The 14,790-nt window shown below is 31.7% G+C and overlaps 1 protein-coding gene across 1 annotated transcript; it reads right to left on the reverse strand.

Moving 5' to 3' along the window:
- Positions 1-5,430: 5,430 nt before the first annotated feature.
- LOC145608495 (ethylene-responsive transcription factor CRF4-like) lies at positions 5,431-7,185 on the reverse strand. The gene has a single exon (XM_081664114.1). It carries the CDS (start codon positions 6,948-6,950, stop codon positions 5,742-5,744), a length of 1,209 nt encoding a protein of 402 aa, XP_081520240.1. The 5' UTR covers positions 6,951-7,185; the 3' UTR covers positions 5,431-5,741.
- Positions 7,186-14,790: the final 7,605 nt, after the last annotated feature.

Consider the following 14,790-nt stretch of genomic DNA (forward strand, 5'->3'; position numbering starts at 1 on the left):
TAGCAAATGGCACAACATAATCCCAAGGAATTAAGCATTTAAGTTGATTAGTCGGCACTAGTTAGGTTGTATATATATTTATATTAGCAAAACCCAAAACTACGGAGGATAAGTTTGTTATTTGTAGAGTGATCAAGGTCACATAGCCAATGCTACAAGGAATTAAGCTAGTGGTAGGGGTGTGTGCAAGTCATCCTTCAAAATATTTGATCATCAACTTGTAAAAGAGGTTGAAAGTTACGCAAGTGTGGTGAAAAATTGTACTCTAGCTCACTTAAGATAGACTAGTGATCTGAGGATGAAAATTTAAGCTGCAACATATTAATTGTATATAAATGTAATTGCATAGGACAAAAATATTATAATTTTTTTTTATACATATAAATTTTACAAGTGATAGTTATAACTATATATTAATGTAATTAGCTAATTTGCTGTACTTTATAAAGAATTTTAATAAGTAGAACATGGGTTAATTACTGAGACATTAATATTCTCCTGTTAATTTTTATTTATATAATTATCAACAATCTTTTTTAGGGGAGGGGGTTTAATCCTTTTTCAAACATTTAATATACAGCATAATGTAGATGAAGAAATAATTGACATTGGATTTAACTAAAGAGGTAAACTTAACCGTAAGTAGTGAATTCATTTCTTAATTGATGCATTTTTAACTTGTTTCACAAGAGATACTTCATATTGCATATTTTCAATTGCATAAAGCACAAATAAAAAAAAATCAATGACATAAATTCACACCAACAAACTAAGATCTTGTTACATATTAAATCTGTTATATATTTATGAAACGTGATAAAATTCAAAAATATCTATGTACAAATACTTAAATTAGATCACTAGATCAGTTGGAAATTTATTAGGAAATCAAGTGTCATTTGATGTTAATAAATGATAATAAGTATCAAGTTTTAACATACATATTAATGCATAACCCTTTAAGCCACGCGCTATTTAGCATTTACAATCTAACCATAGTTCTAACTAACACAACTAACATCCAAATTATAAGCTCCCTACATACAATAACATAAGTACATAGTACATGCCTACCTAAATCTTTACTTAGCCTGCCAATTTATGCACGCTATTAACATAAAGTTAGTAACTAAAGATTATAATATAATATCTTAATTAAGCTTACTAATGGAAGGTATAATTAATATAATTTCAGTATAATAGTATAATAATACGAGTATATATATATTAGAATGAACATAATAATTGTAGAATGTTCTTATATTCTGATATAATAGTAAGCATGTACAGTAAGCGTGAGCGTAATCTAGTGTAGTAGTAGTATTCAGTAGGGTGTTCCATGTCCTACAATTACTAAAATTATAAATATTAATAATAAATTACGTTATCTTGTTGATTTGTTTTTTAGACATAATAATTATTAGGAGGGACAAATATTTCATGCCATGCAACTTTGAGTGAAATATAAGCAAACTGAAAATCACAGAATATATAACGTGTCTTAGATTATTCATAACACTTGTTCTCAATAATATGTCAGCTGCATCCCATACACCTTAATTTTTTAGGGCCTCCACCACCATATATACAAGTATATAATTTTTGAAGCAAGATATGAACTATCATATATGAAGATCATGGATACTCAAGCTCCAATTTAAACAAATCAACACAAAGCAAATTGACCAATTGTGTTAATGATAGTAGGCGGATCTAGTAAGGGGACTGAGATTCTGAGTGTCACTTAGGTATCCCATCAGTTTTAAAATATAATACGAGATATGTTTAAATTGATAATCACGAAGTAGTTAGTTTCCCAAATGTGTATATATATGTGTATATATATGTATATATATAGGTTATTTAACGCTATATTTAGAAGTAGGTCGAGCCAATATTTGCGAGTGTCCTATATTCGAAATAAACAATATGTAAAGTATCTACATATGTTGAATACAATACAGGTTTATTTGTTGGTCGATTTTCTGGTTTATAGAGCATTGATGGGTCATATGAAATAATACGTATATTATAATAATAATAATAATAATAATAATTATTATTATTATTATTATTATTATTATTATTATTATTATTATTATTTTAAGAAAAAAGGTCATCTAATAATCAATTCATAAAGTTTGTTCACAATCGAGTGTCTTCAATAATAACTTTGTAAGGATATTATGATAAAGATGCAAAATGAATCAAAGGAAATCAATACCCTTATACGTAGTTGTCATATCGAATAAATGATAAGTCGTATTCAAACTAAGCAATTCATACTTAATTAATAAATTATACTCGAGTCTAAGTAAAATATTTAGCCATAAAAATAGGAAAAAAAGAGTTTTGTCGTCTCGATCATGATATTTGTGATAATCTCCACAAAAATAGGGAAAAGATGAAGGAGGTAAAATTACTAATAACAATTCCAATTGACTTTTGACTAATGACATATATAAGTTTTGAATTATTATAAGTCGGCTAGTATTAGACCGACAATTACATAAAAGCCTAAAAATATACAACTATGGTCAAACAAAATCAACTTTATGTAACACACTAATCACATTAATTTATACCCACAATTACAAATACTACATGATATATATATGTAGTTATGGAGTAGCTAATTTGATACTACTGCTAGCACATCTATTGCCTTTTTGAGCTAAGCAATTCAGCAATTCACTCCTTAATTTGTCATTATATGATATTAATTATTGGCTAACCAATGAGAACTTAAATTCTTCACTCATTAACACAAAATGGCAGACAATAAGATTACTTTAACATGAAATTAGGTAGTTATTGTATTAGTTATGCTAAACAAACATCCTAAATTGTTAATTAGTATAGTATATAGCTAGACTAGTAGTAGTATTTGTTTGCATAATGCATTCCATCTATACATATAAACTTTACAGATTATAATGTTTAAACTTTAATCAAATTATGTAACCAAAATAATGAGCCATTTTATTAGGCTTTTTAGCCCCCCAATTATGCTAGCTTACAAGTTACAAGTCAATAACTCAATATATATATATAGCCTTTAGCCCTTTACTAATTCCTGTAGTACACATCTCTACAATTGCCTGATGCTATCCTCGTTGCTTAAAGAGTTAAATGTATATATCCATATTCTAATTTTGTTCGTTAATCTTCAATCATGTAGTATGTTTTTTTTTTAAAGGCAAATATTATACTATGTAAATTGAAGATTGTAAAATTAATTTTGACACAAATGAAATTTGATCAATGATGAAAAAAAAAATAATGTTTGGAAATTTAATTTGTCATATACATACATCGCAACAACGTAGTATTCAGGTTTATTATCTTACATTCCTTGCTCCCCTCATTGATAATTAATTGATACGGTTGACTTTTTGCGTTACTCATATAAACTTTGATTATATTCTTTAGCAAATGTATAAATTATAAATGTTTTCATGTAAAATATTGTTAGATCAGTATTTATATATAGTTCATCACAATATTTATTTTTTATATAATTTTTACAATATATATACTCTCATACCGTTATACTACTCTCTACCCTCTTTTGCATAAAAAAAATATATACTTTTAGAGGAGTCCTATACTTGTGCATTAATTTTTATGATCATGTCGCAAACCATATCAACTATTCTGTTGTTGAGAGGTTATACACTTTACTTAACTATCATCCGTATTGATCAAAACTTTAAAATTACAGACTTTTACTAAATCAAAACTTATTACAAGCGTTTTTGTCATGCTATTTATAACTTAAGAAGTTAAGATAGTTAAACTTTGGGTGGGTCTCTTCACATCATTGAACATATCTAAACTAACTTTAATAGACTTGATCAGCACTACTTTTTAATTTTTTTTTTTTACACTATATATTGTACTAAACACATGCTAAATTTACTTATCAAAACTAATATCAATGAAACTAATTTATGTACTACCTCCGTTACATATTATTTGCAATGATTAGACATTTTTCCTCTTTACTTTATGCCAAATAATCGTTGTAAATAATATGTAACGGAGGTAGTAATAAGTTGGGGAAATCCTTTCAAAAAAAAATAATAAAAAATTGGGGAGATAAGGAACTGAATTAATATCTAACCACATTGCTAACTAGCTTTTTATTAAACCACCTCTATCTTTCTCTCTCAATCTAGGGGCTTTTCTATGAACTAAACAACAAAAAGAAACTATACTTTAAACAGATTTATGTGTATAAGAGTTTAAACAATTAGAGTTTGTGATACGAAGTATAAGTTAAAATAAAATTAAATAGAAAAAAAAATAAACACAAAAAAAATAAGCAAGTTGGGAGCTTGGAGGGTCAAATAAACGGCCTTAAAAGCGGAAATTGCGCCTACTCGTGTGGGTTGGAGCGGCAAAAAGAATGCCACATTGGCATCCCCACACTCTCTCTCCACACTCCTTTTTCTAATGTTCTTTCACTTTATTTTCTTTTCCTTTTCTACAATTTTCTTTCTTTATTTATTTTTCAAAGTTAGTAGTATTTCAGAAAAAAAAAAAAATTAAAATAAAAAAGTTAGTAAAGTCTTGAATCCACGTGCTAACACTATTACAACGACACAAGAGGGACAGAATCTCAGTAAATAAATAAAATAAAATAAATAAATACACATCCAACCCCCAATTATTTAATTGACTTTTTTAAATAACATTTATAATACTCGCCAAAATTAATTTCACCTTCTTCATCTGCACCTACTACAAATATTACTAGTATAACAGTTATAGTAATAATTTGGGTCCATTTTATTTATACATGAAATTTTCCTACCTAAATATCTAATTATACAATGTACCAATATTGTACCATAAATTTACATTCGTGACTTAGAAGTGGAATTATTTTCATTCTATAGTCAATTCCTTACCTCACTTGTAAGATCCTTTATTATCTTAGCTGCCAATCCCACGTCCTTACCTTATTCCACCCTTTTACTATTTTTTTATTTATATAGATACCATTGTTTGAAAATATTTAGTATACTGAATAAAATACTTTCGCTAAATTATACTCACTCTATGTTGTAATTATAATATACGATAATATGAGTTCACAAAAATTTTGCAAGTACATATTGAGTATGACTCAATTGACCTTAGTCACCTCACTCAAGTGAAGAGTGATCATTCTGATCAACGAACACTAAATAGACACGATTAGAGTAATGTTAACAACGAGCTACATTTGTACTTATTATGACGGGCGAAAATAAATTTAAGGTCAATGAGAACAGGTTCATTTGAACAATCTTTTTACACCTTGATTTTAATGGAAATAAATCACAATTGTTTTTTATTTTCTTTTGTTTTTAAGGAAATAAATCAGTGTTAAGGGAACAAAACTATATGGTAGAAAATCAAGCAGAACAGCTAGGAAAATAGTTAAAAGTAGGAAACAAATTGTAATCTGTATTTCCATTTTTCTTCAACTAAAATTGAATTACTGTATACAACTCATCACAAAAATTAAAGGCCTAAATAATTACTCTCATATAATTAATTTTATTAATTCCTCAAAAATTCTCCGCTATATTTCTAACAGAGAATTATATTAGTACTACTAATATAAAATTAAACCAAAAAATCTAATTAATACTCGCCGCCGGTACAAAACTTGCCGATCAACAATCGGCCGGAAAAAGATGACTCTCTCCCATTTTCCTTTTTTTTTTTCCTTTTTTTTTTCAGTCAGATTACAAGGCTACAAGAGGATCGGCTGCAAAAATCTCGTTAATATCTTGAAAATAATCGTCCACTTGTAACAAGTTAGACGATGAATAACTATTGTTGTTATTGTTATTCATCGTACTAAAATCGAAATCATCCATAAACGAATCAACGAACACGTCCCTGAAATCGAACTGGTTATGGAACTGATTGTCACAATCATCACCGATAGCAAATAGATTGTCCAACGGTTTTGAATCTTCGAAAATCATGGGTTCCGGTGACTCAAAGTTGAAGAAATCATTCAAATACGGCGTATCTAAGAAATCGCCGATATTTGATGATGATTCTCCTTGACATTCCTCCAAGTGACAGCTACTACTGCTGTTGCTCATACTGTTGCTGATACTCATCAAGCTGTTGCTCACACTGTTGCTTGGTTCTTGAACCGGACAAAACAACAAATCATTTTCAATTTCATTTTTAACATTGTCCGGTTTGAACCGGGAGAGTTCTTCCCCGGTCGAACCGCCGCGGAAGTGGAGGACAGAAGTGGGTGAGCAGAGAATGTTATGAGAAGCTGACTCATCACCAGACTCATACCCACCGGAAGTCGACGGCGCGTGAGTCTCAACCACCACCGGAGCCGGTGGTTCACGCGGCGGCGGAGTAGCAAAATTAGTCAGCGCGTCAGGACCACGAAGCTTAATCGCAGCGTTATCGTAAACCATAGCAGCCTCCTCAGCAGTGTCATACGTTCCAAGCCATAACCGAACCCGCTTCGCCGGGTCACGAATCTCCGCAGCCCATTTGCCCCAAGGGCGTTGACGGACACCTCGAAACTTCCGGACACCACCGGAAGTCACCAACGCGCCACCGGGTTGGGCGGTTGCCACGGCCGTGTTTGCTGATGACTTCCTCCTCGACCCGCCCTTCTTACAAAGAGGGGCGACAATAGGCTGGGCTGCTGCTGCTGTTGTTGCAGCATTACTCAAACACGTGGTTTGCTCAATTACTATCTCGTTCGTGTACCGCCTCACACGATGACGGCCGAATAAGTCCGACTCCTCATCGCTTGATGAGTCGGTTGCGTCGTTGTCTACAACCGATACACGGACCACTCTTGGAGGTGGTTTCGGTATCGATTTCTTTGACACTTTGATTAGGTTCTGTTTCTTTGTCACGCTGCGATGCTCGGTGTATTTCACCGGGCATAGCAACTGAGAATAATCCATCTTTTGATTTGTTCAAATTATTTCTGTTCTTCGCATTAAGAAGAGCAAATCGTCAACAAAGACGAAAGTTGGTGGGAAAATTTGGGGAAAATAGACTACAGTGAGGGAGAAAGGAAGATTCAATGTAATGGGAAAGTTCAATTTTTTGGGAATTTTATTTAATTTTGTGAAAATGTAATGTGAAGAGAGGAGAGAGAAAGTTGGGAGAGTGAGGAGAGAGAAAGAAGGGAGTGTGAAGAGGAGCAATAAAAGGAGGAGGTAAACAAGTGATGCTTGAGTTGGGTTTTATATAGGATACCATCAGCCGAAATTGGAAAACGGTAAATTATGAATTGAAATTAAAAAAATAATCTATATTATAATTATAGAGTGGTTTTTCCAACTTTTAACCACAGTACTTCAAAACTCAATCTCTCAATTCTCATTCACTCCCTTTTTTTTTTTTTTTTTCTTTTCCTTTTTTTTTTGCCCTATAAAAAACTTCCACCTTTTTTTTTTCAAAAAAATAAAAACCCTTTAAAAAAACTTCCACTATTATTTTTCTTAATAACACACACTACCCCAAAAAACTACCTACGTTGTCTAATTTTTTTTTTTTTTTTAGGAAACACCAATATTACAATAATTGCACTTTTTTTTCCAAAATTACGTGCACTATTTTTAAATAATATCGCCACTATAAGTTCTACTATTTTCCTTTTTAAAAATTCTTCTAATTGTTTATTTATATTTTTTTAAATCAGCTAACTACCTTATTAATTCAATAATCATCGAAAAAAATATATATACATAATGTTTTTTGTGCGACAACACTTTTTTTTTCCCGACAAGCCAACAGTGGCACTAAAATAACCCATTATAATATTGACGGAGTAACCCCCTATAACACAAAACGCACAACCCTTATAACACTGGCGGGATAACAACTATAACGCTGAACAAGTAACCCTTAAAATATTGACTGAATAATTCCTATAACATTGACGAAATAACTTCCATAATAGCTAGCTACACGGTGTACGTATCCAGCCACATAAAAGAGCAAGTTACTATATCACAAACAACTTCACGTATTTAAAATATATTTTTGTTATTAGATCTTTGTAATATCTTTCTATAAAATATATATCCCGTGTATTTTGCACGGGTACACTCAGTTATTGTAATTTTTGGGTTAGTATAATTGGGTCAGAGAGGGGCAAAAATATCTCTAATTAAAGAAATTACTTGAGGAATGGGTTGAGTGAGGGGAGGTGATAGGGTCACAGTGCGGTGAGGGAAGGGTTTGTCACAGTGAAGTGGGAGAACGATACGAACCGCCGCATAGGGTTATTGAATGGACACGATTTAAACACGTGGAAGATGGTCCAAGGAGAGAGAAATCATGTTTGTGATCCAATGGAGTAAGCTCCAACTGGGTAGTGTGGAGGTTGATAGTTACGGCTGAGTCAGCAAAACATGAGTTTTTTTTTTTTTTTTTTTTTTTTTAATTTTAAAAAAAAAAACATTGGTTAATGTGTTTTCGCCTATCACGTGAGACCCAAGATGCCCAGACTTCTTCGTTTTAACTTGTCGGTCAAAAATATTTTCATCACTCTTCACTCATGCCACTCATGCTCCAACACTTTTCATCGCTTACTAGTTACAATCAAAAAAACTCTCTCATTGTAAAACTTAAAAAGGGTTAATTTTCAAGATATTTTGTTTTTGAATTTTTGTTAATTAAGGATTAAGGAAAGCAAAATGAGGGTGAGAATAATATGGTCAACATTTTGACCGATGACGTTGCTTCTAATTATTGGAGTGTCACGCGGTTATTGATTTAACTTTACGGACCGGCTTTAAGACATTAATGAATCAAGTACAGTCAATCAACACCATTTGAACAATAATTAGTTAAATTTGGTAACATATTTGGTAACGTATTAGTCTTTATGAAGATTTACAAAAAATCATGATCGTGTTTCCACATACGTAAAATTAGATTTTTTTTTTTTTTTTTTATTATTTATGTTGTGAATTCAAAAGACCATTGAATAATATGACATGTTAATTAACTACTGTGCAAAAATTTAAAATTTAGTTTTATTACAACATTATAGGAACTCTAGGAGTCTAATCACATGTTAAAGATTGACCCATTTTAAATGTCACAAATTCATTATATGTTTTACTTTATACTCGTACATAAGAAAAAACATACTACTCCATAGAATGATTCGTCCCTTCCTTTTCACATGATCAGTTTTATTTATCACACTTATCAACACATCACTTTTATTGTTAATATCCTTTATTTTCAATCAGTCAAATTTATAAAATATAGATATTGCTAATTTGTTATACGTGTAATTATAAGAATTTCACATATGACCGTGTTTTTCTTATGTATAAATCACAAAAGATGGTTATAGTAGAGGATGTGAATACTATTAAAGTTAAAATTGGTCAAGTAAAACGAACGAATAAACTACATGATTACACCCGCTCTTGATCATGATTCATAAATTTTTTTTTTCGAAAATAAGTATTGGATCCTTTTTTGTTCTATCCCGTCTTACATTGAAATTAAAGTATTTTTGTTAAACTTAAGTTATTTTTATAGAATATTTATTACATTTGATTTAATAATGTTACAAGTACTCCATAGTTTTTATATATTAAATTCATATATGCTAATCCAAATTATTTTTTCGATTTTTTTTTTTTAGATTAAGGGTTTGTTCACATTTATTTAATTTCAGTTCAGTTCAACTTCAATAATATAGGGCTTAATCTATGTTGTAGGGGCTATTTTATTTGCTATTTAAGGGTTATTCATTATGGATCATATAGTATATTAAGGGATTATTTTGTCAATGATATTCGGTTATCTGGTTTTTCATTTTTATATGAGTAAGTATTTACTAATTCTTAAACTTGTAGCGCAAAATCTGCTCATGAAAATATGATCTTTGTACCAAAAAATACAACAAACATTTAAATTGACCAACCAAATGATAATAAAATAAAAAATAAATAAGTAAAAATTAAACCAGTGTTAAGAGTTAATTAATTTAGTCAAGGTGTGAATGTCCACACTCCAATTTCTTCATTACATTTAATGTAGTAGCCAACCCTAATTGCCACCCTCTAAGGTTATAGCCCACAATGTAATAGTGGTTTTTACTACTATAAATAGCCATGTAATTTCACTTGTATGACACACAAAATATTACCAAGAGTAATACATAAAAGAAGTAATACTTCTCTTATTACCTCCTTCTCATAATCCTCTAATTTCTATATATTTCATAACACGTTATCAGCACCATCTTCAATCAGGTATACTTATACCGATTATCCAATTTTTACAAAGATTCAATTTCCTTCACGAAATATATTTTGAGGAGTATGCTCTATAGTTGCCCATATGGGATCCTCTATACCAGAAACTCACAATATATTTCTCCACAAAATTACTCCACATAATTAGCCATGTTGATTAAAAATGAGGATATCAATACATACCTTATTTATGATATTTAGTTTGGTAACTCTCATGCATGGTTATAGAAAGTAATATATAATTACTTTTGCATGTGGAAATATTTGTTGTATGCATGTTAATAGAGTAAATTTCATGGTCACACAAATCATGTTTATACTTACTTACTTGTGCATAATTACTGAAATGAAAAAAAATGATGCAGCCTTTATATTTATTTAATTTTTAGATTACACACTTTTATGTTTCTTTCAGTTTTCGAACCCTTGACCTCATGAATAGATTAGGGTTCTCGGACCACTACGGCTTGCATCCCAGTGTGATACTTATTTACGTTTGTAAATATTTATAGTTTGATTACGATTATTTTACCAGTCTACTAGAACATTGTATGATATTTTTACAGTAGTGTAAAGCTGAAACGGATAATTTACCCCCCTATAAAAGGCGGATTACACCCCCTTATTTCACCATACAAACCTTATCCCCTCCTTAAACTTTACCCAAATTATCTCCTCTTCTTCCTCCTCCATTTACACCGGTCACACACCATGTTCCCCGTCGACAACCGACAACCACCACACCCCTTTACCTTTGAAGAAGATTTAAGGAAATTAAAACTATATTTAGTTTTAATTATGGCCCTAGTAGTTTTATTAATGGCAATGATGATTTTCATCATTTTACATAAGTAGCGCTCGGTTTTTCGACAAAGGGAATTCATGCATGTAATCTCCGTAGTACTTCAAGTTTTTTTGTCTTCTAGGTAGATTATAAGTGCATTTTGTTATAATAAATGTTTCTTTTGTCTTATCATTAATGTATGTCATTAATATTATTATTATTATTATTATTATTATTATTATTATTATTATTGTTGTTGTTGTCGTTGTCGGTGATGTAGTAATAGTAGTAGTATTTATTGTTATTGTTATTATTATCATTGTTATTGTTATTATTGTTGTTGTCGTTACTAACGTAATTATCATGTTTAATTTTAGCTTAACTTTATGTACATCATAATAATAACCCAAGGGGGAGAAGCAAATATGTTTTAAATGGATTATTATTATGATTACAAATTGATTACTTTAATTATCACTTGCTTAATTGGCTTAATAATAATTACCTATTTGATTGTAGTTAAAATGGGAGACTTGATGAAAAGACAATTTGACGTATTAGACTTGTCTGGACATAATTATCTTGAATGGACAGTTGATGCCCAAATGAATTTGAAGGCTCAGGGATTGGAACATACAATCAAAGAAATTACCATCCCAGGAAACGAAAAAGATGCCCCTGCTCAAGTTAAAGTTCCAACTGATCAAGAGAAAGCAAAAGCTATAGTTCTCTTAAGGCATCATTTACATAACAGTTTGAAAACTGAGTATTTAATGGTGGAAAATCCCAGAGAACTATGGGATAGCCTGAAAGGAAGATATGACCACCATAAAAGGGTACTCCTTCCTTCAGCACAATTTGAGTGGACAAACCTGAGATTTCAGGACTTTAAATCTGTCAGTGATTATAATTCATCACTATATAAAATCGTATCAATATTGAGATATTGTGATCAACCAGTCACTGAAGTGCAAATGATAGAGAAAACACTCTCTACATTCCATGCTAACAACATTGTATTGCAACAGCAATACCGTGAAAGAGGCTTTGCAAAATATTCTGAGCTTATTTCTACATTATTGGTTGCTGAAAAGAATAATGATCTTCTGTTGAAGAATCACAACCTAAGACCAACTGGGTCTCAAGCATTCAATGAAACAAATGCTGTAGAAAGCTCAAATCCACCTGAGACAAATGTTGCTCATAGAGGTGGACGTGGAAAATATAATAACCGTGGCAGAGGTCGTGGAAATTTCCGTGGACGTGGCCGTGGACGTGGTTATGGCCGTGGTAGAGGCCAATTTCCCCCTAGAAACAACACTCAAAGGGGGCATCAACAAGGAAACAAAAATCAAGCCACCACAAAAGGAAAAGACACATGTTATAGATGTGGCATGACTGGACATTGGGGACGTACTTGTCGTACGGCCAAACATCTGGTAGAACTATACCAGGCTTCCATTAAAGGGAAAGAAAAACATGCCGAAACAAATTATGTTAATGAAGAAAATGTCCCTGGAATTAGCCTTGATGTGTCTGATTTCCACATAGACAATGGTGAAGCTGGTGGTGAATTTATCTTTGGAGAGAATAATCATGTTTAGATAATTCATCAATTACTATGATATGTATTATGTTTTCATTATGTACTTTTCTTGTATGTTTTTTTTTTCATGTTCAAGTTATGTACTCTTAATTTTTCATCATTAATAAAGTAAGTCCAGTTAAATTATCTTAAACTAATCTTATACTTATTATTTTATGAAGATATGGATCTGCCCGAAGTTGGTTCCAAATTTCAATGCCTTTTGGACAGTGGAACAACACACACTATTCTGAAGGATAGAAAATATTTTTTAAAGTTAAAATTATTTCAAGCAAATGTTAATACCATTTCTGGGTCAGCCAAGCTAATAGAAGGTTCTGGAAAAGCTTGCATAATACTCCCAAATGGAACAAAATTAATCATTATTGACGCTTTATATTCGAGTAAATCTCGAAGAAATCTTATAAGTTTTAAAGATGTGCGTCAAAATGGTTTTCATTTAGAAACAATGATAGTAGATCAAAAGGAATATTTATGCCTCACGGCAGAAAAACATGGCAAGAAACATGTGTATGAGAAATTGCCAGCATATTCTTCAGGGTTATATCATATAGATATACGACCAGTTGAAATAAATTCGATATCTAACCAGAAGTTAGATAATAAGAATCTGCTAAATTTATGGCATGATCGTTTGGGTCATCCTGGTACAGGAATGATGCACAAGATTATAGCAAATTCAGTAGGACATTCAATTAGGAATGTTAAAATCCCTCGATCAGATGAATTAACATGCTCTGCATGTTCACTTGGCAAATTAATAATAAGACCATCTATGAACAAAATTGCTACTGAATCTCCAACATTTTTAGAGAGGATTCAAGGAGACATTTGTGGACCAATTAATCCTGCATGTGGACCATTCCGATATTTTATGGTATTAATTGATGCCTCAACTCGATGGTCACATGTAAGTCTCTTATCCAGTAGAAATGTTGCTTTTGCAAAACTCCTTGCTCAAATTATTAAACTAAGAGCACAATTTCCAGACCATACAATAAAAAGAATAAGGCTTGACAATGCTGGGGAATTTACATCCCAAACATTTAATGATTATTGTATGTCGATTGGAATTGTTGTAGAACATCCAGTAGCTCATGTTCATACACAAAATGGACTTGCTGAGTCATTAATTAAGAGACTACAATTGATTGCAAGGCCATTATTGATGAGATCAAAATTGCCTTCATCTGCTTGGGGTCATGCCATAATATATGCGGCAACTCTAATTAGGTTGAGACCAACTGCTTATCATAAGTTCTCACCACTACAATTAGTTTTTGGTCGAGAACCTAATGTCTCACATCTAAAAATTTTTGGTTGTGCGGTGTATGTTCCTATTGCTCCACCCCAACGAACAAAGATGGGTCCACAAAGAAGGCTGGGAATTTATGTTGGGTTTGAATCACCCTCCATAATTAAATATCTTGAACCAATGACCGGTGATTTATTTACGGCCAGATTTGCCGACTGTCATTTCAATGAGACAGTATTCCCAGCCTTAGGGGGAGAGAAAGTGGACCCACGAAAGAAAGAAATAGAAATCATTTGGAATGCAACACAATTGTCAATGTTTGATCCACGAACAAATATGTGTGAACAAGAAGTTCAGAAAATTGTTCATTTACAAAGCATTGCAAATCAGCTGCCTGATGCATTTATAGATGCAAAGAAAGTGACAAAATCACATATACCAGCTGAAAATGCCCCTGCACGAATTGAAATTCCTTCTGGTGATAAGATCATTGAAAATGAATCTCTAGCACGCCGAAAGCGTGGAAGACCACTTGGTTCAAAAGACTCTAAACCAAGAAAATTAAAAAGACCTGATGAGATCGACAATATTCCCCTTACAGAAGGTCAAGAAAGACAAAGTACAGATAAGAATAGAGAAAAAGATGATAATCCGAAAGGGGATGAACAAGATGACCATAACATCGATAACAATGAAACTTCAATAAATTTTGTTTCTACCAGGAATTATTGGAATAGAAATGATGTTATCGTAAATGAAATATTTGCATATTCCATTGCAATTGAAATGGCATCTGACGAAAATGATAGTGAACCAAGAACAGTGGAAGAATGTCGTTGCAGGCATGATTGGCCAAAATGGAAAGAGG

The sequence above is a fragment of the Chenopodium album genome, chromosome 23, assembly GCF_948465745.1.
Source record: "Chenopodium album chromosome 23, dcCheAlbu1.1, whole genome shotgun sequence".
NCBI lineage: Eukaryota > Viridiplantae > Streptophyta > Magnoliopsida > Caryophyllales > Amaranthaceae > Chenopodium > Chenopodium album.

Excerpts from the sequence above, each read along its gene's own strand:
- LOC145608495 (XM_081664114.1), bottom strand. The coding sequence starts at position 6,950 with ATGGATTATTCTCAGTTGCTATGCCCGGTGAAATACACCGAGCATCGC.